Source organism: Megalobrama amblycephala, linkage group LG13 (assembly GCF_018812025.1).
Source record: "Megalobrama amblycephala isolate DHTTF-2021 linkage group LG13, ASM1881202v1, whole genome shotgun sequence".
Classification (NCBI taxonomy): domain Eukaryota; kingdom Metazoa; phylum Chordata; class Actinopteri; order Cypriniformes; family Xenocyprididae; genus Megalobrama; species Megalobrama amblycephala.
The window spans coordinates 26,059,693-26,082,852 of NC_063056.1; the positions used below are offsets into that span (position 1 = coordinate 26,059,693).

General features: G+C 36.4%; 2 protein-coding genes, 1 long non-coding RNA gene and 2 other non-coding genes across 6 annotated transcripts; 1 reads left to right on the plus strand and 4 right to left on the minus strand.

Annotated features, from left to right (window-relative positions):
- Positions 1-206: 206 nt before the first annotated feature.
- Positions 207-3,158, minus strand: rbm12ba (RNA binding motif protein 12Ba). 2 transcript variants are annotated; one of them, XM_048152110.1, is made up of 2 exons: positions 2,919-3,158; positions 207-2,645 (listed from the first exon to the last, which is right to left on the minus strand). In XM_048152110.1, exons 1-2 carry the CDS (start codon positions 3,147-3,149, stop codon positions 1,050-1,052), a joined length of 1,827 nt encoding a protein of 608 aa, XP_048008067.1. In that variant the 5' UTR covers positions 3,150-3,158; the 3' UTR covers positions 207-1,049. The 2 variants fall into 2 exon arrangements, with proteins under 2 accessions (XP_048008067.1, XP_048008068.1); XM_048152111.1 differs by having other exon boundaries at positions 2,860-3,001.
- tmem67 (transmembrane protein 67) lies at positions 3,103-16,328 on the plus strand. Its single transcript, XM_048152108.1, has 28 exons — positions 3,103-3,295; positions 3,609-3,697; positions 3,808-3,898; positions 3,976-4,075; positions 4,174-4,243; positions 4,339-4,410; positions 4,500-4,562; positions 4,908-5,062; positions 5,460-5,568; positions 5,648-5,734; positions 6,126-6,191; positions 6,438-6,594; positions 6,681-6,804; positions 9,087-9,192; positions 9,569-9,625; positions 10,107-10,205; positions 10,283-10,381; positions 12,577-12,663; positions 12,783-12,882; positions 13,009-13,148; positions 13,284-13,424; positions 13,523-13,603; positions 13,734-13,850; positions 13,924-14,040; positions 15,393-15,497; positions 15,582-15,684; positions 15,778-15,920; positions 16,011-16,328. The coding sequence occupies exons 1-28, from the start codon at positions 3,103-3,105 to the stop codon at positions 16,089-16,091; spliced, it is 2,952 nt and encodes a 983-aa protein (XP_048008065.1). The 3' UTR covers positions 16,092-16,328.
- LOC125242971 lies at positions 11,712-12,167 on the minus strand. Its single transcript, XR_007178956.1, has 2 exons — positions 12,030-12,167; positions 11,712-11,914 (listed from the first exon to the last, which is right to left on the minus strand). It is a non-coding gene; the product is annotated as an uncharacterized LOC125242971 (long non-coding RNA).
- A 172-nt stretch (positions 16,329-16,500) lies between the features above and the next one.
- trnat-ugu lies at positions 16,501-16,573 on the minus strand. The gene has a single exon. It is a non-coding gene; the product is annotated as a tRNA-Thr (tRNA).
- Positions 16,574-20,213: 3,640 nt separating this feature from the next.
- Positions 20,214-20,286, minus strand: trnat-ugu. Its single transcript has one exon. It is a non-coding gene; the product is annotated as a tRNA-Thr (tRNA).
- Positions 20,287-23,160: the final 2,874 nt, after the last annotated feature.

Below are 23,160 nucleotides of genomic sequence, written 5' to 3' on the forward strand. Positions count from 1 at the left end.
GCAATTCAAACTTCACAAAATACATAATACAAACAACTGATTATGAATACTAATACTGAAAAATATTACATTTTTATTCTTCACATCCATCAGTTTTAGCTCCTGCATGGTCTTATACATCACACATCTTCAGTAGAATTCAAGATATGGTATTGAATGTATGAAGCTGCATCATCGTACCATTAATTCAGTGTTTCATCTCAGCCTTGAGTGTTCTCCGTATGCTTTATTCATTTTCAGGCATATAAGAGAAAGCACATTTATTATGTTGCAGTTGATCATACTGGTTTCATAAACAGTCCTTGATGTGCATTTTGGAATGCAAACTAATAATTTATGTACAAATTAGAGACTAAAAAATGATCACTGAAATTGCACGTGACAAATTTAATTGTAATAGAACATCAAATGAAAAACAAACGTATCAAGTCACGAAGACATCAGAAACAACTTGGTTTTTTAGAAATAGGAATGTATATAGAAATGCCAAATCAAAATACTGGCTATCATACAGACATGGCCAGAATACATTCTGAATATCTTTATTTTATATCATTAATTCTGATCAACTTAAAATATATACAGTCTAAGTGAATAACTCAAAAGTTTAATTTTAATATGCAAGACAAGATCTGTGATATAATTTTTAATTGAAGCCAGTAAGCTGTGTGTTCAGCAGCAACAATTGATGGAAAAAAGCAACAAGTGCAAGAGTTTTAAATGTGCAAGTATACAGACATTATTTATTCACTTGGAGTAGTCCTTAATAGTTTGGCAACCATTGTATGAAAAATAATGGGTTCTTTTTTTTTTTTAGTAAATGCTCCTTCCATGTGGTACTCAAAATCTTAACTGGGCATCTTCAATTGTTGTCCCCATAATACTGCTTGAGCACACTGCTTGCCAAATGTCTTTATGCATAGATTACAGCATGTGGCATAAGAAAGCTTGTTCTAAATCTTTAAATGAATTAATTGTCCTCATTTACATGGATTTTACACCACTGCTGGTGTCTGAACTTGCTGAAAACATCTCACATCTCCACTTGTTCAACATGTGCCAAGTATCTTCTCCATCTGTTGACGTGTGATGCAAGTGAGAAGAATTTTTGCTCCCATAAAATGCTTGCCATGAAGACTCTGGGCTTGTCTGGCGATTTCCTCACATCCAAACTGCACGATGGCTTCCCCAACGCCATTGCCCTGGCTGTCCACAAGCAGTATGACTGAATTTTCACATATGTTAAAGCGCATGAAAAAATCCCTCACCTCTTGTTTCCTGATATCTGCTGGAAAATTGCGTGCGTATATACACGACATGGCTAAATGTGTCTTTCCATAAGGCGGTGGCCTCCAGGCTTTAGTACATCTGTTTCTGCTGAGTATAGCAAAAATTTCATCTTTAGTAATGGATGACACTTCAATGGTTTTTAAGCCAACAGCAGTGCCATTCATCTTCAGAGCTGAGGCGTAGTCTTCTTCATGCTCAAAGGTAATAAACGCAGTGCTTGTCCTCTCTCCCCATTTGTTTAATAAATGTTTAATTCTATGGTTTGGGATTGCACGGCAGCCGAAAATTTCCTTGATCTCCGTCTTGGTTATATTCCTTGAAAGATTATTGACAATAACAGAATGTTCAGTTTGAGGGGATGTAAAGTTTCGGCAGAATTTTTTAGGAGATCCTGGTGATGGCTGTTCTTCTGCACTTCTTTTAGTTAAGAAACCTCTAATTGCATTTCTATCTGTGTTGACCTCCTTTTGCTCTGAGAAAGTGTGAGGTTTGATGTTTTGCATGCAATTTTTGGACTGCTCCACGGCATCGGTCCACATCTTCTCATGGGCAAGCCTGACCTCAACATTGAATTCTTTGAATTTTCTGTGGCTGTATTTCAGCCCTTCTTCGGCATCTGCAAAACTTGCCAGCTTTGCCAGACAGCACCAGCCCAGTTGCAGTCGAACTTTCGTAATGACCTCCAACACTGAGAGTCCCCGTAGGAAGTGGTAAATCTCTTGTTTGGCCACAGATTCAGGAAATCCATAAAGCCGAAGGTAGCCTGGCTTACAGGTATTGAGGTTTTCTCCTTTGCTTTTCTGCTCCTTAGATGCCAAGTCAAAAGTAAGACTATGCTGAGCATCTGTATTTATTTGGTTGTCAGTTGAGGAATGGTTGTGTATTTTTGGAACATTTTGGTCGATATCTTCAGGCGTTTGGTGGGTTTGACTTTGGCGATTCACTATGTTGTCTGAATGCGGTCCGTGAATGGCAGCCATTAGACTAAGCAAAAGAGCTGCATTGGTGTCAGGTGGCGATGATGGCACTATTTTAGTCTCTACTGTGGACTTTGGTTTCCTTAATCTCAACTCCATTTTCCTCTTTAACTCAGCCAGACTGCTGATATGTAATGAAATAGATGAGCCTCGGAGTTGTTTTCCAGAGTAGCGCATGGCTATTTGGCCTTCTCGCTCTGTATTAAAAATAATGAAAGCTTCACCCATCTCACCACCAATGATATGAACACCACCCTCAGGTATGTGCAAGCCATGGAAAAATCTGCGAATATCTTCAGATCCTGCCTCTGTGTTTAAACCTTGTAAACGCAGAACCACTATTGTCATGATCAAATTCTTCTTACAAACCACTGAGATCTGTTTAAAAAAAGGTAAAAAGCACATTTTAGATAAGTTGTTCGAATATTTCAGCAACAACAATAAAAATTTTTTTTAAAAATCCACAAATCATGAGCAAACTACTGTTTTCTCCTTTTTGTACAAAACTTCCAAAGAGGACAAAAAATTCACATCAGAAAATCCACTTCCAACTAAACAATCGAAACAAATGTGTTCTCAGACCCTTACTTACCGTTTTTTTTTCTCTAAAACATATACTTCAATCTAGACTGTTCTCTGCACAAGACTTACTATGTCAGAGGAAACACGCGGTAACATGCAAACAGCACAGCTCGCGCGTCCAGCTCGGCGGGAAATGCTCAACTTCCTCTGACTTCCTCCAGAAGAGACTTTTAAGAGGTGCGTGGTAGCGCGCACGCAGCACGTTTTCTGAGCGTAAACAGGAACAGGGACGTCATCGAGCGTCATCTGCACCATGGCGACGGGGACGCTGAGAGCTTTCGCGTGCAGTTTCTCGATCATATTTCTATTAAAATTCAGCGCTTTTTCTTGCCAGCAGTTCTCTATATCTCTTCAGCAGCCTTTGGATTGTGGTGCGGAAAGTTATTTTGATATTTCGAGCTTGTCTTGTGTGAAATGTGGGCCGAATCAAGTCAACAGCAAATCAGGTACGTAGAACGCGCGCACAGATTAGTTTGCTTTGTTTTGACCAGCCTAACATGTAGATGAAGATTTACACTAGACAACAGTCATTTACTGATATATCGTCATATCTGTTGTTGATTTAACCTAGATTCATTCGAGTAAGCATCTTGTCAGTGAATCAAAAAACGTTTTGCAAATGCAGCTGCACATAACACCACAATAAACAAATAAATGCTTAAAATTAAAAGTTTATTTGTCATTATTAAACATTAAACTTTTTATAACATACTGAATTGTAAACCAGCTTGTACGTTTATGTGTATTTCTGCCATATAGGACTGACATGTGAGTGTCAGACTGGTTTCAGGGTGCTGGTCAGTAATGGGGCGTCCATCACGTGCCAGCAGTGTCCTGATGCCAATCAGGTACTGTATTGAATTTGTATTACTAATTTGAGATCTCATATGTTGTTACTATAATAATAATATTAAGAATGCTACAACTTTTATACAATAATATGAACTCTCTTTCACAGGGGGTTACTCAGGACGGGTATGGATGTATCCGGTGTCCTGGAAGTGTAGGGGTGAATGGCAAATGCCAGTGTCCTGAGGGAAGTGTGCTGGGTAGGTAAACATTTCAGAGTTTTAGGTAAAAGGTGCAACATTTTTGTAATTTTATGAAATCTAATTGTATTTGTCAGTGGAGAGAGACGGGAATGGGAATCCGTTAAATGAAGCTCAATGTGAAGCATGTAATGCTACAGAGCCTGCTTTTTCTGCCCCAGATGCGACAGGCAAAAGGTAATGCTGCCGTTCCTATCAATGACACTGGGTTTTCAAGTTGATCTTCATGTTGCATAAAAAAAAATGGTTCATTTTGTTCGGACGTGTATGCTTAGGTGTGTGAGATGCGAGGACTCATTCATCAACTCATCTCAGTCGTGTGTTTGCGGGACATCAAACGTACTGGTGAGAATTTGGTGCATTTGTTTACATTTATGTATATGTTTATGTGATGCATTTAGAGTGATGAGAAAGATATGCTTTCATCATACTGTTTACAGGCAGGAGGGATGTGCTTCCCTTTAAACAGTCTGCCAACCTCAGTTGCCTCAAATGTCATCTTTGGCCAACTGGTAAGAGTCCAAAGTTAACATTATGAAATGTGTTTGTGTACTGTTGTTCATTGTACACATAAAATGTAATTCATGTTTGTGTTACACAGACCCTCGCTCTCCAATCAGCATGGTTTTCAAGCTTCATGTATTCTTCAGCAGCTGCCTGTTTAGTAAGTTTTTACACACACATGGACCAGGCCTCGTCCCTTTTTTTTTTTTCTTTTTTTTTGCATATGCCTTGGGTGGGAATTATTTAAATGAGGAATATCGTGATGTATACGTTCCCATAAGAAAACTCAAGACTACAATCGAGGCTTTTCAGAAAGTTCAGAAACAGTGCTTACTGATATAGAGAATAACTCCCTTTGGATTGGACTTTGTGCTTTGTAACTTTGCAGAACTTTTTCATGCTCAAACAGCAACATTACACACTAAAGACAGTTGAAAATGTAAAAAAGCATAATTAAATGCCTTACTTCTGAACATATATAAGTTTTGTTCATTTTGTTCTGTAGTTGTTCTCTAACCGGACAGCATGTCAATCTTTGGGCAACATGTGTGTGATGAACATGCATTCCTCCAGCACCATCAACAATGATGCCTGTGGCCTCTACAACACAATCTACAGAGCAACAGCTGCTCAGGGCAGCAGCCAGGACATCTCCTACTGGTAATTCAGTCATTATATATATATATATTTTTTTTTTTATTTACTTTTGGACAATTTTAAGTTATTTAATTGGCTCAGAGCAGATCTTAAAAGTCTTTTTGAACCTCTGACTATTTGAAATAACCAAACTGGCAACAAAATGTTTTAGGTTTTATCAATAAATTTTCTTAAAGAGGTTTTGATGGAATTTTCCAAAGACCAGAACTGCTTGACATGTGATGTGAGAAGACCTCAACTGATCTAATATCAGATCAGTTACATATTACAGCTACTTGCATCATGATACTGTGAAGAAGTAGCACTCTCTGTCTGTTGTGTATTTAAATTCACATCAAATGGGCAGAAGAACCCAGTGTGCTTGTATTTGTGATTATCATTGACAATGTTGTGACTGTAGGAGGAAAAACCTGCCTTGGCTATACTATGGAGAACAGCTTGGGTTGGCATCACGAGTTCTACAGAATGAACCACTTCCTGTTGGATTCAGCTTTAAAGGGGCACAAAAGGTAAACAGCGTGGACATCTGAATATGGTAAACTTAAACAAACATGTTGTCATTTTCACAAACTGTCTTCCCACTTTCAGAACACTAACATCGAGCTGCGGGCTGCTGTTTACTCAGTGCGCGGGGAGTTTATGAGATGGGAGAACGTCGGTGGAGGAAATTTGCAGGTAGGCAGGCTTGACCAATTTTTGGGGTTGGGTTTATGACACATTTTTAAGAATAAAATTATTCTTAATTTCAATTTTTTTATTTTTTACCATAAGTTTTTACCATACAGTTTTTTCCCGCCCTCACACGAGAAGAGAGATGTTGTTGCAAGTGGGATGGGAAGACATTTTGATTAAAGATTTTAATTACTTTTTTTTTAAAAAATAATGTGCACGGATAAATAATTTATTATAAATACTGCAATATTCCATATTTTGAATTCAAGATGACTTTAATGTTCTTACTGACTTAGAATTTCTCTTTATAAGATTTAAGCTTATAACAAAACAACTGGGATTTAAAAAAAAAAAAAAAAGTGAGATACAGATTTACTTCATTTATCCTCTATAGCTCTGTCCAGACACCCTTACCAGTCAACAGTCTGCCTTCACCTTTGGGACAGCCTACAAGCAGAGTGTGAGTCTCAGTTATCTTCTGTGTCATCCATGGTTGCTTCTCAATTCTCATTTGTGCATCCTCATTTCCTTCCTTGCTTCCTTTTCTTGCATCTCAGCTCCACCCCACTTAGTATGTGAGGAAAGTATTTTGAAAGTACGTTGTTTTTAGCAATTTGTTCTGCTGTTTTGTCTCAATGCATGTTTTTATATTCTGCTGAATATGTGGATGTGTGTTTTTTTTTTTTTTTTTTTTTTCTTTCCTTAGTGTGTGCTATCTGTGTCAGAGCTTTTGATTGGTTATCCAGAGCCTGTGTTCTATGATGTGTACCTGGTCATCCAGAAGGCACAGGAGGAAGAGCGTCTTCTTGCAGTGCCTCTCCTAAATCTCAACCAGCAGTTTAATGGCCAGTTCACTAATCAGGGTACAACATACAAACACATTTTTTGATCAAACACTATCATATTTGAAGACCTTGCTTTATCATCTTGCTGACTTCTTCTGTGTCAGGATCTAACATGAATAACTGGTACCTGACCCGGAGGCTGATGCTTGTGGACACGTTGAGTGGAAGGGAAAACTCTTTGAGCTCTTCACCCAGAGTCATACGTGTGGCCTCTAACATTAAAATCGGGTGAATACTATGCTCTCCCAAACACATAAAGCACACATAAGGGCTTTTCAAACTTGAAATACAGTAATTAAACCTGGGTCATTCTAAACCCCAGGTAAATGGAATTATTCATAATTTACTTCGGTTAACAATTAATCCTGGGTATTAATAAGCTGACGTTTCACAATGTACAATCTTAAACCCTGGGTTAACGTTGCATATTTGCGGTGTCATTGTCACTGATTGGACGAACGCAGCACATGATATGTTTACATAAAGGCTCTAGCATTGCACATCATCATATTACACATTGCAGACCGTACTATAATTTTTCTGAATGGACTTTTCGACTATACAGGGAGTGCAGAATTATTAGGCAAGTTGATTTTCTGATCATATTTTTTTTCCAAGTACATTTTACCAATTCCAATCCACATCAATCTTAATAACTACCATTAATATTGTTTTTAATCATTTATAAGTGATACATAATAGTTCATGAAGGCTGGAAATGAAAAACGCCTATTATTCAGGTGTGCAGAATTATTAGGCAGGTTTTCTTTTACAGGCCAAATGAGCCAAAAAAGAGATTTAACTCAGACTGAAAAGTCAAAAATGATTAAATACTCATGAGAAGGACGCAATACTAATGCAATACTAGAAATTGCAAAGTTAAAGCATGACCAATGGACAGCAAAACGCTCATTGGGTCAGCGGGGTCATACAAAAACAGGTGGAAAAGAAAAGACGCATGTTAACTGCAAAAGAATTAAGAATTAAGGTGAAGAATTAAGTGTGAAACCATCAGGAACCCTTTAGTCTCCAGCACCACCATTTTCCAGAACTGCAACCTACCTGGAGTCTCCAGAAGTGTGAGGTGTCAGGATCTCAGAGACTTAGGCTAGCTAAAGAATCCTAAAAAATGACCCGCTCTTAATAAATATCACAAGCTGAAGTGTTAGAAAATACATGAAGACTGGGTTTTTATAGGCCTTATAGACAGACGGCTTGAGAGTGACTCTTGAAGGACCAGCACCACATCCTCTTGTACCACCGTTTGAAGAATTCATCTTCCAAAATCTGACAGTAAGTTTTAGAAGATCATTTTTAGTCCATATCTGCAAGACGGACATTTCAGGATAAGAGATGGACTAAAAGTGAACTCCCACATCTTACTGCCAGATTCTGGAAGATAAATTCTTCAAATGGTGGTACAAGAGGATGTGGTGCTGGTCCTTCAAGAGTCACTCTCAATCTGTCTGTCTATAAGGCCTATAAAAACCCAGTCTTAATGTATTTTCTAACACTTCAGCTTGTGATTTTTATTAAGAGCAGGTCATTTTTTAGGATTCTTTAGCTAGCCTAAGTCTCTGAGATCCTGATACCTCACACTTCTGGAGACTCCAGGTAGGTTGCAGTTCTGGAAAATGGTGGCGCTGGAGACTAAAGGGTTCCTGATGGTTTCACACTTAATTCTTCACCTTAATTCTTCAATCTTTTGCAGTTAACATGCGTCTTTTCTTTTCCACCTGTTTTTGTATGACCCCGCTGACCCAATGAGCATTTTGCTGTCCATTGGTCATGCTTTAACTTTGCAATTTCTAGTATTGCATTAGTATTGCGTCCTTCTCATGAGTATTTAATCATTTTTGACTTTTCAGTCTGAGTTAAATCTCTTTTTTGGCTCATTTGGCCTGTAAAAGAAAACCTGCCTAATAATTCTGCACACCTGAATATAAGGCATTTTTCATTTCCAGCCTTCATGAACAATTATGTATCACTTATAAATGATTAAAAACAATATTAATAGTAGTTATTATGATTGATGTGGATTGGAATTGGTAAAATGTACTTGGAAAAAAAATATGATAAAAAAATCAACTTGCCTAATAATTCTGCACTCCCTGTAAAGATAAGAATGAAAAGGTCTCACTGTTTTACATGTTTCCTATCAAACGCTGAAACAATTGTTTGTAATATACAACGCACATTCTTTCAATTACTGTCCAAAGCACATAAATATAAGGCTTGTGATTGGTTGCCGGTTGCTAAGCATCTAGTCGTAACATTCTTCGTTACACACTGTACATGTTTGCCACCACAATGCTGGGTTAACACCGCAAAAGCAGTGCCGGAGCAGGGTTTCATAGCCCTGGGTAAAAAGTGGTGCTAATCCCGCGTCTAAATTACAAGTGTGAAACCGTCCTTTACCCAGGTTTAAAAGCAGGGTTTAGAAGACGATCACTTTGGCTTAAGCCCTATAGCGTGAGATCTCACTAAGCTTGATGTCCTGCACTGAACAGGTTTCAACTGGTGCCGAATACACAGAAGGGACAGGTCTACCCCCCTCTGATGACCGTGGCCTACTCAGATATACTCGTCACTGACCCCGGCACACAGACTGTTACTGTAAGTCTACAGCATGCCTTTATTTGTAATCCCTTAGGCCAGGGGGTTTCAAACTGGGGACCACTGAACGTTTCTGCTAGGGTGTTTGCAGAAAAGAAAAATATAAGAAAATACAATAAATGGTTATACATTTATATAGTAAATAAATAGACTAAATTTGATGTTATTACCATTTTGACATGATTTGACCATTACCATTGTGCTTTCTAAACGCAGGTCTGAAATCATGCAATTAATTACTAATTATTATGTTATGTTCGCAGACAAGATACAAAATACAGTGTAAACCTAATAAAAAATATATATATTTTACACATTTTACAAGTGTTTATATAACTGGCCATAAAGGTTAATTTCTGTTTTTATATATGTACAGGTGTCGTTTTCTCTTGAGTATACAATGGACCAGGAAGAAGCTCGGATTAAAACTGATGTGAGTATGAACAGGCACCGAAAATCAGTCATTCTAGTGTATGTTGTGTCGTGGAAAAATAAATCTTTAATTAAGGTGAGGCTGAAATGGAAAAACAAACAGAGTGTCTTTATAAGCTTTTATTCTTGCAAAAAGGTAATCTGACATACAGAAGTGAGAAGACCAAGAGGGAAGCCACACTCAAACATTTATAGACTTCACTTTCCCTTCATTTTATGTGTGAGAGTCCTCCTTATATGGTATTCAGTTATCTGCAGCTGTGGCACCTTGAGCCCAAACAATGCTGCAGAGAGATTGTTCAAGGCTAAACAGACACCAAATATGTGTATCACAAATAACTAGAGGGGAGGGTGTAACTACATATTTAATCTCATCCTGCCATTTCCTTTATGTTTGACTAAAACGTCTTATATTGCTTACTATGTTCAAATTTTCTATCACAATTGTAATGCTGTTTATTTATACGTGGATTCATATCCAGATTGCTCTTGGTGTGCTGGGAGGGGTGGCTGTTGTCCACTCTTTATTAAAAACAGCAAGCTGGAAAAGAAGAATTGCATCTCCTCTCATTGACCTACAGGTGAGGGCTCGGATTCAGACATGATTTTAAACACAATGCAAAACATATATTCCTAATAATGTCCATTTCTATTTCAGACCATTATGAAGTTTCTGGTGTTCTATGCTGGTGACCTAGCAAATGTTTTCTTCATCATCACTGTTGGAACAGGCCTTTACTGGCTCATTTTTTTTAAGGTTTGCATTTGTTATGTCTGTGGGTTGGGATTTCTAGTCTATTATGAATATGATTAAGCCTTACATGAATCTTTTTTTTCTTTTTTCATTCTATTTCTGTCCCTCTCAATATTTTCCAGACAGTAGAGGCAAGTCTGTCACTTTTTCTGTTGTTAACGTAGTCTCATCCACTTCTCAAATGTCAGTTTAGTGTCTTTGTTTCTGTGATTTTTCTTCCACTGTCCTGTCAAATGAGATTTTTTTTTCTAGGATGTGCTGTTTACCATACCCATTATTTTTTTGATGGAGCTCTTGGTCTGAAGGCCTGTTCACATCAAGACAATTGTGCAATTTTGTATTTCTGACACCCAATTGTCATGTACAAGGAAGTCAAACTGTATTTACATGTTTTCAAACAGCCATTCAGAAATATGTATTCACTATAGTGTATTTATTATTACCGCTTAGCAAACTACTCTGTTTGTGAGCACACCAATCATAGTTTTATGTAACTGCATTGTCTCTGGGCATGTGACCTGTTGTATTTATATTACCCCTAAATAACTAAGTACTCCAACACACATCTTCACAATCCGTTCAAATCAAAAGATTTGTCCTTACCTTCAGATTGAGAGCGCTGTCCGTTGGTTAGAAATTTCAAGGGGGAGTCCATGCCAAGCTTCAGTTCTGCTCTGGATGCTCTTGGAACTAATGAAATTAACATTCAGGTTCAGATAATGAATTAATAAAATATGCAGAAAAAAAAAATACTCTGAGACTTGTTTACAGAGGATTACGCATCGCCACATATGATGGCTTGGTTTTAATAAAGTTCCGAATAAAAAATCAACATATCAAGCGAAAAGTCTTCAGCACGAGGTTCAGCATTGTTCCGTTAGAAGCTTCACAGTTTATAGATTGCATGGGTTACAGAGTTTTCCCTTAGCACAGAATTTCCTTATGTGGACATAGGAGTCAAGCTTAACACCCCCAGATTCATGTTACCCTTTAGATAAATGCATCTTAGTCCATTTCTTTCTATTGTTCTGCAGCAAGTTTTTGTTCCAAAGCGTAAGATGCATACAAAGCAAGAGATGCATGTTTGCAATTTTGCTCTACTTCTACATCTGATTTTACTGACTACAACAAGAGAGACACCTGTTGCCCCCACGCCTCGTTTCAGGATGTCTGTTGTTCCTATGCTTATTTTTACTTACAGACAGCGCTGAGGCTCCTCTGTGGTCAGAGTGTCAAACTGTTAACGTTTCCAACTCAAACCAATTTTGTACAATCATTTCTTCTACAATTTTCATTAATCTAGTCTAATTAATCGCATCATCTCTCTTCCTTTAGAGATGATCCTCTCCTGGTTGGGCTTCATCCTTCTCCTTCTCCTCTTCTTTTTGGTGTCTTTCTTTGAGGCTTTGTCCTGTTCCTTTTGCAGACCTTGCACAATCAAATCACTCAAGTCAGTTTTGAGTTCACCTGGTTCATTTGTCAGGAGTCCCGTTAATAGGGATTTGTCCGGAGAGTGCACTTCATTTATTGGATCTCCTGATACAACAGACCAAAAACATTAATTTTATTGGTTGGCCGGTAAGTTGAAAACCCAGTACTTACATTTAAAAGTGTAATCTGGCATTGTCTTTCAAAAAAATCCTGACGTCACCTGTGAGCAATGAATCTTGGGATTCCTTGTATCCTTTGTGGCCCGGGAAACAAAGGACTTATTTTGAGGCCACATTTTAAGGAGCCTTCGAAATGGGACAGTCTTCGTCACTCCATTTGGTCTTGCAGCCTCTGAATAGGAACACAGTTTGTAAAGCCACGTTCATACTAGACTTTGAGCATGCGTTATTTATTTCTCCTGACATTGCAACTGTCGTAATATGACGTCACACTGTACGTTTTTTTTTTTTTTTCCTAAATATGTAATGCATCCAAAATTAAAAAAAAATACACAATCTACTCCAATTTTTTGGAACACTGTAATCCCGCAGATTTAAAGTTTGCATTCTTTTAATTCAACTAAGAGCTCACACCATGATGTATCAAACTTGAAATGGTCTGACGTCTAACAAATGCATTAACAGCTGTACATTCAAATTAAAATGTTTATTGCACCGAATTTTTGCAACAAACTTTGTCTTGGTGTGAACAGGCCTTAAGATATAAATCAAGACATTTAAAAACAAGGCTTTTTTGTATATTTCCAGGCCCAGCAATTTGTGTCCGTGTTGCTTCCATTACCAGTTCAGGAGGAGCGTTTTGTTGTTTATGTTGGTTGTGCCTTTGCATTGAAGGTGAGAACAAATAAGTACATCAGATTTTACATTACGGTTTGCATAATTTAAGTAACACATTGTCTTTTCTCTCCTTTCCCTTTCTTCCCAACTTAACCCAACTCTAATTTTTGTTACAGGCTGTACAATTTCTTCATAAGCTCTTTGTTCAGCTATCTGTAGATGTTTTCTTCATAGACTGGGAAAGACCGCGTGGTAAATCCAGTAAACATGTGGAGGGTAATTACATTGTTCCTGTAATGTGTTTTTCAAATACATGTTCCTATACAAACTCTACTCTTTAAATCATTTTTTTTACATTTTTATTAATAGAAATTTTATATTTATGTGTTGTAATGTGCCCAGGGTCTGGAGAAGCAAAAAGTCAAGCATCTCCTGTTAGTATCTGGAGAACATATTTTGTGGCCAATGAGTGGAATGAGATTCAGACCATTCGCAAGATCAACCCCACTTTTCAAGTCATGGCTGTGCTCTTTTTTCTGGAGGTCAGTCCAACAGCATACAACATCTCTGTTCCAAAAACTCTACAGTTTGCCTAAAAATCTTATTCTCAAACCGGCCACTGAGATAACGCAACTTTTAAGGATTGTGTTAACAAATAATGAATATTGTGCTTGCAGGTGGTGGGCTTCTCAAATTTGGCTTTAAGAGACCCCTTGTCCAACCTGCGTCGGTCTCCCGAGGCATACACACCTCCATACAGCCTCATACTCCGCTATGGTGTGGCTTCTGCTATGTGGCTCTGCATTGGATTAATACAGGTAAAAAACATATATACTCAAAGACGAGCAGTCTGTCTCTTTGTGTGTCACCTGTGCTATTTCACAAATTCCTTTTATTTTGTATCATATTACTTTAGATGGTATTCTTCACAGTATTCCATGAGCGCTTTGTTGAAGACAAGATTCGCCAGTTTGTAGATCTTTGCTCGATCAGCAATGTAAGTATTAAAAATCTTCTTTGCAGTTGAACAGATTATAGCTGTTAATTCATAGCCAATAAATGTACAATTTTAGACCATATCATTCATATGCTTTTTTCCTTTGAATGTATCTATATGTGTCTGTTAGATCTCAGTGCTGCTGCTGTCTCATCGATGTTTTGGCTACTACATCCATGGACGTTCTGTTCATGGTCATGCTGACACTAACATGGATGAAATGAATACAAACTTGAAGAGGGAGGCGGTAAGATGGATTTTGAGTCTTACATTTTAAATAGAAGTTTGAATAGAAGACTCATTTTATTTTTGTGTTTTAGGAGAATCTGTGTGGCCAAAGGGGACTTTTGCCAAACTCAGACACTCAGACATTTCAGATTTCAATAACCAACCGTCTGCGAACGCAATATGACCGGATAATTGAGCCAATCAGCAGGGTATAATCACAAATGCACACACTGCACACAATTACATTTACTTGTGTGTGTGTATATATACAGTACAGTCCAAAAGTTTGGAACCACTAAGATTTTTAATGTTTTTAAAAGAAATTTCGTCTGCTCACCAAGGCTACATTTATTTAATTAAAAATACAGTAAAAACAGTAATATTGTGAAATATTATTACAATTTAAAATAACTGTTTTCTATTTGAATATATTTCACAAAGTAATTTATTCCTGTGATGGCAAAGCTGAATTTTCAGCATCATTACTCCAATCTTCAGTGTCACATGATCCTTCAGAAATCATTCTAATATGCTGATCTGCTGCTCAAGAAACATTTAATGTGTACAATTGTACAAAATATTTGTGTACAATATTTTTTTTCAGGATTATTTGATGAATAGAAAGTTCAAAAGAACAGTGTTTATCTGAAATCTAATCTTTTGTAACATTATAAATGTCTTTACTGCCACTTTTGATTGATTTAATGCATCCTTGCTGAATAAAAGTATTCATTTCTTTAATTTCTTTTCAAAAAAATAAAAATAGAAATTCTTACTGACCCCAAACTTTTGAACGGTAGTGTATAATGCTACAGAAGCTTTGTAATATTACTGTTTTTTACTATATTTTTAATTAAATAAATGTAGCCTTGGTGAGCAGACGAAACTTCTTTTAAAAACATTAAAAATCTTAGTGGTTCCAAACTTTTGGACTGTACTGTGTGTATATATATATATATATATATATATATATATATATATATATATATATATATATATATATATATATAATATTTAGACACTTGTGAAAAATGCTGTAAAGTGAGGATGCTTTCAAAAATACTGTCATAAATAGGGTTTATTTATCAGTTAACTTCTATTTACTAAATCAGATCAGTATTTGGTGTGACCACCCTTTACATTTAAAACAGCTTTTGCCCAGGTACACTTGCGCATCGTTGTTCAGGTAGCTTTGCAGGTCGGTTTCTGCAAGCGTATTGGAGACACGGCCACAGTTCTTTTGGATTTAGTTTGTCTCAGTTTCATCCATTTCATTTGTTTTCATCTTATATATACTTAGACTTCATTATTTATTAATCATTTTACTTTTGAAGACATTACATTTACATGTATGCATTGGGCAGACACTTTTATCCAAAGCGACTTACATTGCATTGAAAGTATACATACTACAGTTTGAGCTACAGGAATAAACCTCCCATGAGATTTTTATCAGATTTTTAACTCGCTTAAAAACAATTTTGACCCTGAAGTATACTAAGTACACTCACACACAAACCTCTCTCAGTAAGGGTGGCCAACAATGTCTCTACCCCTACAGAGGAATGGTCCCTCAAGGTTGGTGGATGCTTCAGCCAATCCATGTGAGCAGAGCACAAAAGCGTATCATACAATGAACCGATTCCTGGGCTCTGTCATCGATCATGTGAGGATTGCATTTTTTGATGCTTGTGATTTCCCTGTAGTATATTGTTGTTTGTTGGTGTTTTGATGAATGCTGTATTCTCAGGCACATCGTGAGATGGATTACATCGTGAAAGATAAGCTGCTATTTGAGAGACTCATTGGTATGGAGTTTATAGAGCCACTGGATAAAAGCATCTTTTATAATGGTAAAAACACTGTGATGATCATACTATGCACACATAAAAAAATTCCAGCCATTAATTTCCTGAGTGAATATCTTTGTGTTTATCTTCCTTCAGATGATTCTCACTCATTCGCTGATGTCATCTTTTATGGTAACGAGGCTGTGCTGTTGATCTTTGACACACTCTTTTTCTGTGTGGTGGATCTGGGAAGTCAGAACTTCATTCTCGCAGCTGTGTTAACATATGTCCAGCAACTGGTTAGTATATGTGGATATGTTAATGGGCTGGTTTCATTTGATTGTCTTGTGGTGATGATTAAAATGAAGCTTTAATGTTCTCTCCATTAGGTCTTCAGATTAATCAGAAATGGAATGGGCCGCAGGAACCTAGCCAGCAAAACTCTGGTTGACAAAAGATTTCTTATCTAGTTTCTCTGCTTTTTCTATCTGCTTTCTGTTGTTCTAATGGTGTTTGTGTTTTATGCCATGGCAGCCTTCAGGTTTCTTCTACAGACTTTTGTTTTGTTTTTTGTATAAAAGTTGTATATTATTTGTGCAAGATTTTTTTTTTGTACTTTCTAAGCCAAGAAATGTTGGCTTTTGATGTATAAATGTTTTTATATTGAAATATTTTTGATCAATTAAATCATTACTTGGTTTTACATATGGTGGCCTTCCTGAGTAAATCTGTTTAAGTTTTTGTAGGAGGTTAGCACATTGTCTGAAGTTCTTCAGAGTACACAAGTCAGACACATATGTGGTGACTTGTTAGTGTTCCTCTTGGACGTCATGTATGTCTGCAAATTGTTTTACTTTTTTTGATACAAAACTGATTCTTAGGCCCCAGCGAGGATCGAACTCGCGACCCCTGGTTTACAAGACCAGTGCTCTAACCACTGAGCTATGGAGCCAGACCTGTTCTTGTACTGTCCTCATTACCATATAAAAAGTACAAAAGAAAACCTTGCGTAGCACTTCAAAGGGTGTGTCCAGCATCCAGCATTTCCCTGTAGCTTTGATTGTTTAAAGTTTAGGAGGAATGACAATCAGATGACTCATTTGTCACGAATGACATCTTTCCATCTGCATAACTTTGTTTGTCCAATCCAAACACATATTTTTACAATGACATTATAAATATATATACACTGCTTGGCCTAAAAAAAGGTCACTGTTTGGATTTTAATAGGCAAATACTTAAGAATCTACAAAAGTATCATTATTACAGTGATTATTATGTTTCTAGCATGTTTTATGTTTGGCAACGGTTCTTTTAACCCTAAAAGATGGAGTGTGTAGCTTGTAGGAAACCATGTAGGAAAACGCATCGTGGCCATATTCCAGGAAGACAATGTCAAGATTCATCAGGCTCAAATTGTGAAAGAATGACTGGGAGGGAGCATAACGAATTATTTTCACACATGAATTGACACTTCTGAGTCCAGACTTTAAATTTATTGAAAGTCTTTGGGATGTGCTGGAGGAGACTTTACAGAGTGCTCACCTCTTGTATTGTCAATACAAGATCTTGAACAAAAATTGATGCACCTCTTGATGGAAATAAATGTTGTGATGTTTTTCCATTTCCACACTGAGGTTAAAGTCAGGACTCAGAAGTGCCAATTCATGTGTGAAAATGATTCTTTGTTCTCTTTGAACCATTTTTTCACAGTTTTAACCCTGAAGACTATTGACATTGTCATCCTGGAATAAGGCCATGATACATATTCCAACATGGTTGTTTAAGAAATGGAAAGCTATATCTTTTAGGGTTAAAAGAACCGTTTCCAAACATAAAACATGCTAGAAACATAATAATCACTTTAATAATGATCCCTTTATAGATTCTTAAAGGTGCTCTAAGTGATCCTGGGTGGATGTAACTTCCTGTTGACGTTCGAAGTGTTGTCAAACAAAACAGAGGCTAGTTAGACCCTTCCTCCTCCTCAGGCAGTGATGACATGATCAGAACTGTGCCGAAACAGCACAAAGACCCGAATTCCACATGAGGCCCAAATTTAAGAGCTCGGGACCATAAAATAAAAGATCTGTCATTGTGGCATAAGCAAGTCTGATCTAAGTTAATCCTCCAAGAATGCTTGCATCAACTGGGAAAGCCCACACCAACATTGTCACCTTTAGGTGACCCAAGACAAATGGGTCAGACTATAATCAGATTGTGACTGCCTGACTATAGCAAGGATAAATCATGAGTTAAATAAGGAGGGTAATTCCTTCCCAAGACAGAGAGCATAAACAGACTCCCATTTGAGACCTTTTTTTAACCTTATCGTGGAACACAGAACTAAAACCACTTTCTGAATGGCACAGAAACTGACTTAACAGATATCTAGGCGCATCAGATCATTCCAAAACAATGATATAAATAAATGTATTAATCCCCTTTGACCTAAAGTTGTTGAAATTTCAGCTAAGAAAATTTGTCATTTCACTGTTTGGCTGCAGCTTGCTGTAATTAAGATGTTTGTTTGCACTCACATATATTTTGAAGTTCTTCACCTTGGTGTCTTTTGCAGTGTTGAAAGTTTTATCAGATATGTTTGTTTGATTTATTTTGTTCTATTGGATTAACAGCCATTTAACTATCAACCCAGTACTACATGGTAGGTATAGTGTGCCAAAAGGTCACTAATAGTAATTCAATAGTAGTTTTTTTTTTTTTTGCTTGGTTCCAACCAGTATTGTGTTTGTTTTGTTTGACGGGTCAAATCACTGACACTGGTGTGAGCACAGATATAGTTATTGTTGTTGGTGTGAAGGGGCCTTAACTATATCTCCTCTGGGTCATTCCTGTCAAGTAGACACTATAAAATGTGTTTTTCCCCTGCATTTTAGAAGACATCTTAGGCCCTGTTTCCACCTAGTATTAAGATGCTTTTTCATCGCAGATGGACAATGTTAAATACAGATGTAAATGGGGTCTAAAACATTCTTCACAACTTTTGACCACTTTGAACTCATTTGACTGGATTGCTTTTGGAGTGTAGACGCTCATGTGGTTGAATGTCACTTACATGAGATCACAGCAATATAGCCACAACAACAATTTAATCAATTCCTGATGGACAAAAAGTCCCGCCCTGAATTTTCACTCAGATATACATCACAATAGGGAAAAAGACTTTAGAAATTCCTGTGGAACAGTCACTTTGTTATTCTAATTGAATGGGCCATTTGGTTCACACCTTCACAGACAGAGTTGATTGCGTCTGAGGCAGTCACAATCTGATTAAAGATAACTGAATATACACATAATCTTTAAGATATGGGTTCATATCACTAGTTTACACATGAATGCTTTTCTCCTGTGATTGTATCTTTTGCATATTTGCAGCCATTTTGCTTATTTCTGTTGTTTTGATAGTCATTGTTTGCAAATTCTCAAAAGCTTAAAGATTACACATTAAAAAAATGTTTACCGGTAAATAAATAGGGTCAATGTTGATTTCATGCTGACTTTCATAGTTAAATTGATTTGCTATGCAATTTTCTTTTCTTTTTATAAACACCTATGATGGTGGAGAAAATTCATACACTGTTAAAAAAAAGGTTCTTTATGGTTTCATGAAGAACCTTTCATGTCAAGGTTCTGTATGGTTAAAAAAATGGCTATTTAGATTACTAAGGAAAAAAATGTTTTTTTTTACTGAAATGTACTTTGGGGAACCCAAAATGTTTCTTCCATAGCATCAATGTGAAAACCCACTTTAGGAACATTTATTTTTAAGAGTGTGTATACATTTCCATTTAAAGGTTGGGGTCAGTACATTTTTTAATGGTTAAAGTCTGCTCACCAAGACTGAATTTGTGCAATCTAATAAACAGTAAAACATTAATATGGTAAAATATTATAATAATAAAAAAAACTGTTTTCTATTTTGATATATTTTAAAATGTATTTTCTTCCTTTAATGGCAAAGCAGACTTTTCAGCATCATTACTCCAGTCTTCATTGTCACATGATCCTTTAGAAATCATTCTAAAATGCTGCTTTGGTGCTCAACAAAACATTTCTTATTATCATCAATGTTAAAAACAGTTGTGCTACTTAATATTTTGTTTTACGTTTTTATGCCATCTGACCAGATTGGGAAAGGACCACATAAGTAGACTTGAGATACGAAAATAGGTGCCTAGGACATCTGATAAAATATCATAAATCAGATTTTCTAGAACATTGCCAGTACACTCAGTAGTGATTTCTTTTACTGGTTGCAACCAATCGTGTCTGTTTTGTTTTGAGTCAAGACATTTCCTGCAGCTTTAGGAAATGGGTACATTTGACCTCTTTCAGGATGGAGATTATTATCGGTGATGCTCCCCAATATTTGTTTTTTTCTGCTCCTGAACAGGTTTGATCTTACAGACTTATTGCTATGAGAACAACTCTAGGATGAGCTTTGAAGACAACTGTGGAATCCACGTACCAAGAACAGGCCCCGCTTGGTTCTCTTCTATTGTATTCCCTATTCATATAGGTCTGTAAACTTACTTTGATAACTACTCAAAAGTGTCCTTCAGGTGTCTCTTAGGCCCCAGCGAGGATCGAACTCGCGACCCCTGGTTTACAAGACCAGTGCTCTAACCACTGAGCTATGGAGCCAGACCTGTTCTCGTACTGTCCTCATTACCATATGAAAGGTACACTCTGACTCTCTGTGTGTGGGTGTGTCTATTAGCATTGTATTATTATTCTCAAACAAACAGTGAACTTTACATTGTTACATTGTTGTAGTTTAAAAAATGTTTAAATATGACCATAAACAGAATAGTTTTAAATGGTCTACAGTGAGCCAAAATGTTAGTTTCAATATTTAGTTTCAGTATTTTCTACATTCAATAATGAGGGGTCAAGGCTGGGCCCATTTGAACTCAAATCAGAGCACATAGCCTCTTAATATTAATCTGTAGTCAGTGAAATTAATATATCCTTCACATTCCCTAAACAGATATATAATTCACAATCTATAGATATGTTTGACACCACCAGCTTTTGAAAATCAACAACAAAGGCTGTATCAGTTGAAGTAAGCTAAGTGGTGTATCCAAAATGATCAATGTTTATGATAATGTCTTTATTCATATCATTTATTTTATTCATTTATGATTTATGACTTATCAGTATTATCTTTGAATTAATTTATCCATATATTCCTACTATATATATTAACATTCATCATATATTTAAGTATTTACTCATTATTGTTATGTTTATTCTTTACTGTTTTACTATACTTTGCCTTATTAATGTAATTCTGTTAGAGAATATGCTTGTTATTATGTTCTGTAATGTTCCGATATGACAAGATATGTTTTGGTAACTAGTGTTTGGTTAGATATTGTATGCCCTCCAAGTACTGCATGTGAAAATGTTCTCAGAATTTGTGATTCACTGAACTTGTAGCTTTCCTGCAATAATATTTTGCATGACGTAAGATATGATATTGAAAAGGTGCAAGCTTTGCTTTCTTTTGTTCCAGAAGATGTTAAAACCAAACCTCTCTCTTGCAAGCTGTAACCATCACGAGACACGTCACGACCCTTTAGCAGGAAAACATATATCACTGACACAGGATCATTTCGGTTTTTCTTATCAGACCAAAAACAGACCTTTATAGGGGGAATGTAGGTTTTTCCTACTCTTATATATGGCCATTGATCTGTGGTGGCTTCACTTATTCTGACTTCTTTTCCAGCTCTCTACTTAGGCGCCCATCTTTGTAATCTTTTCTGGCAAAGATTATTATACTCAGAATTATAGATGTTAGACTTTTGATTACTAGACCTCTGGTCATGTTGTACTCAGTAATGAAAAGTTGATTATCATTTAGGCTATTTGTTATTGATTATTCATTTATTTCAATATTAATTTCTCTTCAACAAAATAAATATGTTTTCATTAACTTCTTTGGCTGCCTGGATCTCATTGCTTGAAAGGGACTTCTAAAAACACTCTACTGCTTGAGTATTATGTCAGAGGACAGGTTTTTGTAAATCCCTGGCTTTGCTTTATACAACCCCTTGAACGTCAGCATGGGTTGTGATCAGGGCTTGACATTAACTTTTTTGCTCACCAGCCAATGTGGCTAGTGGTTTTCTAAAGTTACTAGCCACTCAGCATTTTCACTAGCCACAATTTTGCTGTTGGGAAATTACATTTTATATGATTAAAGTTGACTTTGGCATGCTTAAATTACTTGATTTGGAGTCATTTTACTTGATTTACAAGATTTAAAACCCTTTCAAACTTACAAATGCAGATTGACCACCAAAATCAATACTATACATTGTATATATCAGCTATGTAGCGTACAGTTATTTTTGTTAGGCTATATAAAAAGAACAAAGAAGCAAATTACAAATATTAATAATAAAAATATATATATATATATATATATATATATATATATATATATATATATATATATATATATATATTTTTTTTTTTTTTTTTTTGTTTTTTTTTTTTTTTTTTTTTGTTAGATACATAGGCCTATGTTTATTTAGCATACATGTATACATTTATTTAAAATTTTTTGATGTTTGATTAACATTAATGACAGTTTATTTGGGGGCTGCTGAATGCATGGACGTCATATACTGACACATATCCAGTTTTTACCCACCTCTTTACGTCCACTTAGCCGTAAGCCATAGCCGACTGTATTCACGCGAGATACTCCACACGACGCATTTTGACATCTGTGTGTGCGTGTATTCAGACGCAAGGAGAACTGATCGCGCACGCGAGCGCTTCTGTTGTGTCATTCAGCGCGATTCCGCCTATCCCGCCTTCACTAACCGCAAGTTAATCGATAAAGAATTGTGACTGAATTGTAATTTTGTGATACGACGAGCTTGGCTACTTTTCATTTGGCTGTAGGCTGAAATTATATTCAACCCGCCAAAGTGGCTAGTGGGAGTGGCTGTCTTACCCGCCACAGCTGAAATCTACCCGCATTTGGCGGGTTAGCGGGTGTTAATGTCAAGCCCTGGTTGTGATGGTAGGGGTAGTTAGTAGCTAATAATAATAAGAAGTGAGAAAAGTGCCTACAAACTAAATACTAAATAGGCTATTCACAGTTTTTCTCAATTGCTAACACACAATTCATAAAACAATTCACCATTTTCAACAATAAAAACAATATAAACAAAATCTCGTAATACACACCAACTTGTACAAACATCAAACAAAAATACCTCTTATTGCTGTTCAAGAATAATTTGGCAGCTCATTACTGCATACAACATAGATGAAAGAGTGCAGATAGAGTAAAATGCAACAATGAACTTCAGGAAAAATTATTTTCATTTCACTACTGTAAAGTGATCTTACAGGAGATGAAAATATATGAATTAGTGTTAGCAATTGAGAAAAACGGTAAAACGGAAATTGCTTTTCATTCATTTTCATTAAACTCTCAAGATGGGTTAACACAGGAACCAGAGCATTATTTGCCTTGATTACAATATGTTT

Coding starts and splice junctions, on each gene's coding strand:
- tmem67 (XM_048152108.1), top strand. CDS start 3,103: ATGGCGACGGGGACGCTGAGAGCTTTCGCGTGCAGTTTCTCGATCATA. Junction 5,735..6,125: donor TCGGTGGAGGAAATTTGCAG/GTAGGCAGGCTT, acceptor TATCCTCTATAG/CTCTGTCCAGACACCCTTAC. Junction 9,626..10,106: donor AAGCTCGGATTAAAACTGAT/GTGAGTATGAAC, acceptor ATTCATATCCAG/ATTGCTCTTGGTGTGCTGGG.
- rbm12ba (XM_048152110.1), bottom strand. CDS start 3,149: ATGATCGAGAAACTGCACGCGAAAGCTCTCAGCGTCCCCGTCGCCATG. Junction 2,646..2,918: donor CGCGTGTTTCCTCTGACATA/GTAAGTCTTGTG, acceptor TTTTTTAAACAG/ATCTCAGTGGTTTGTAAGAA.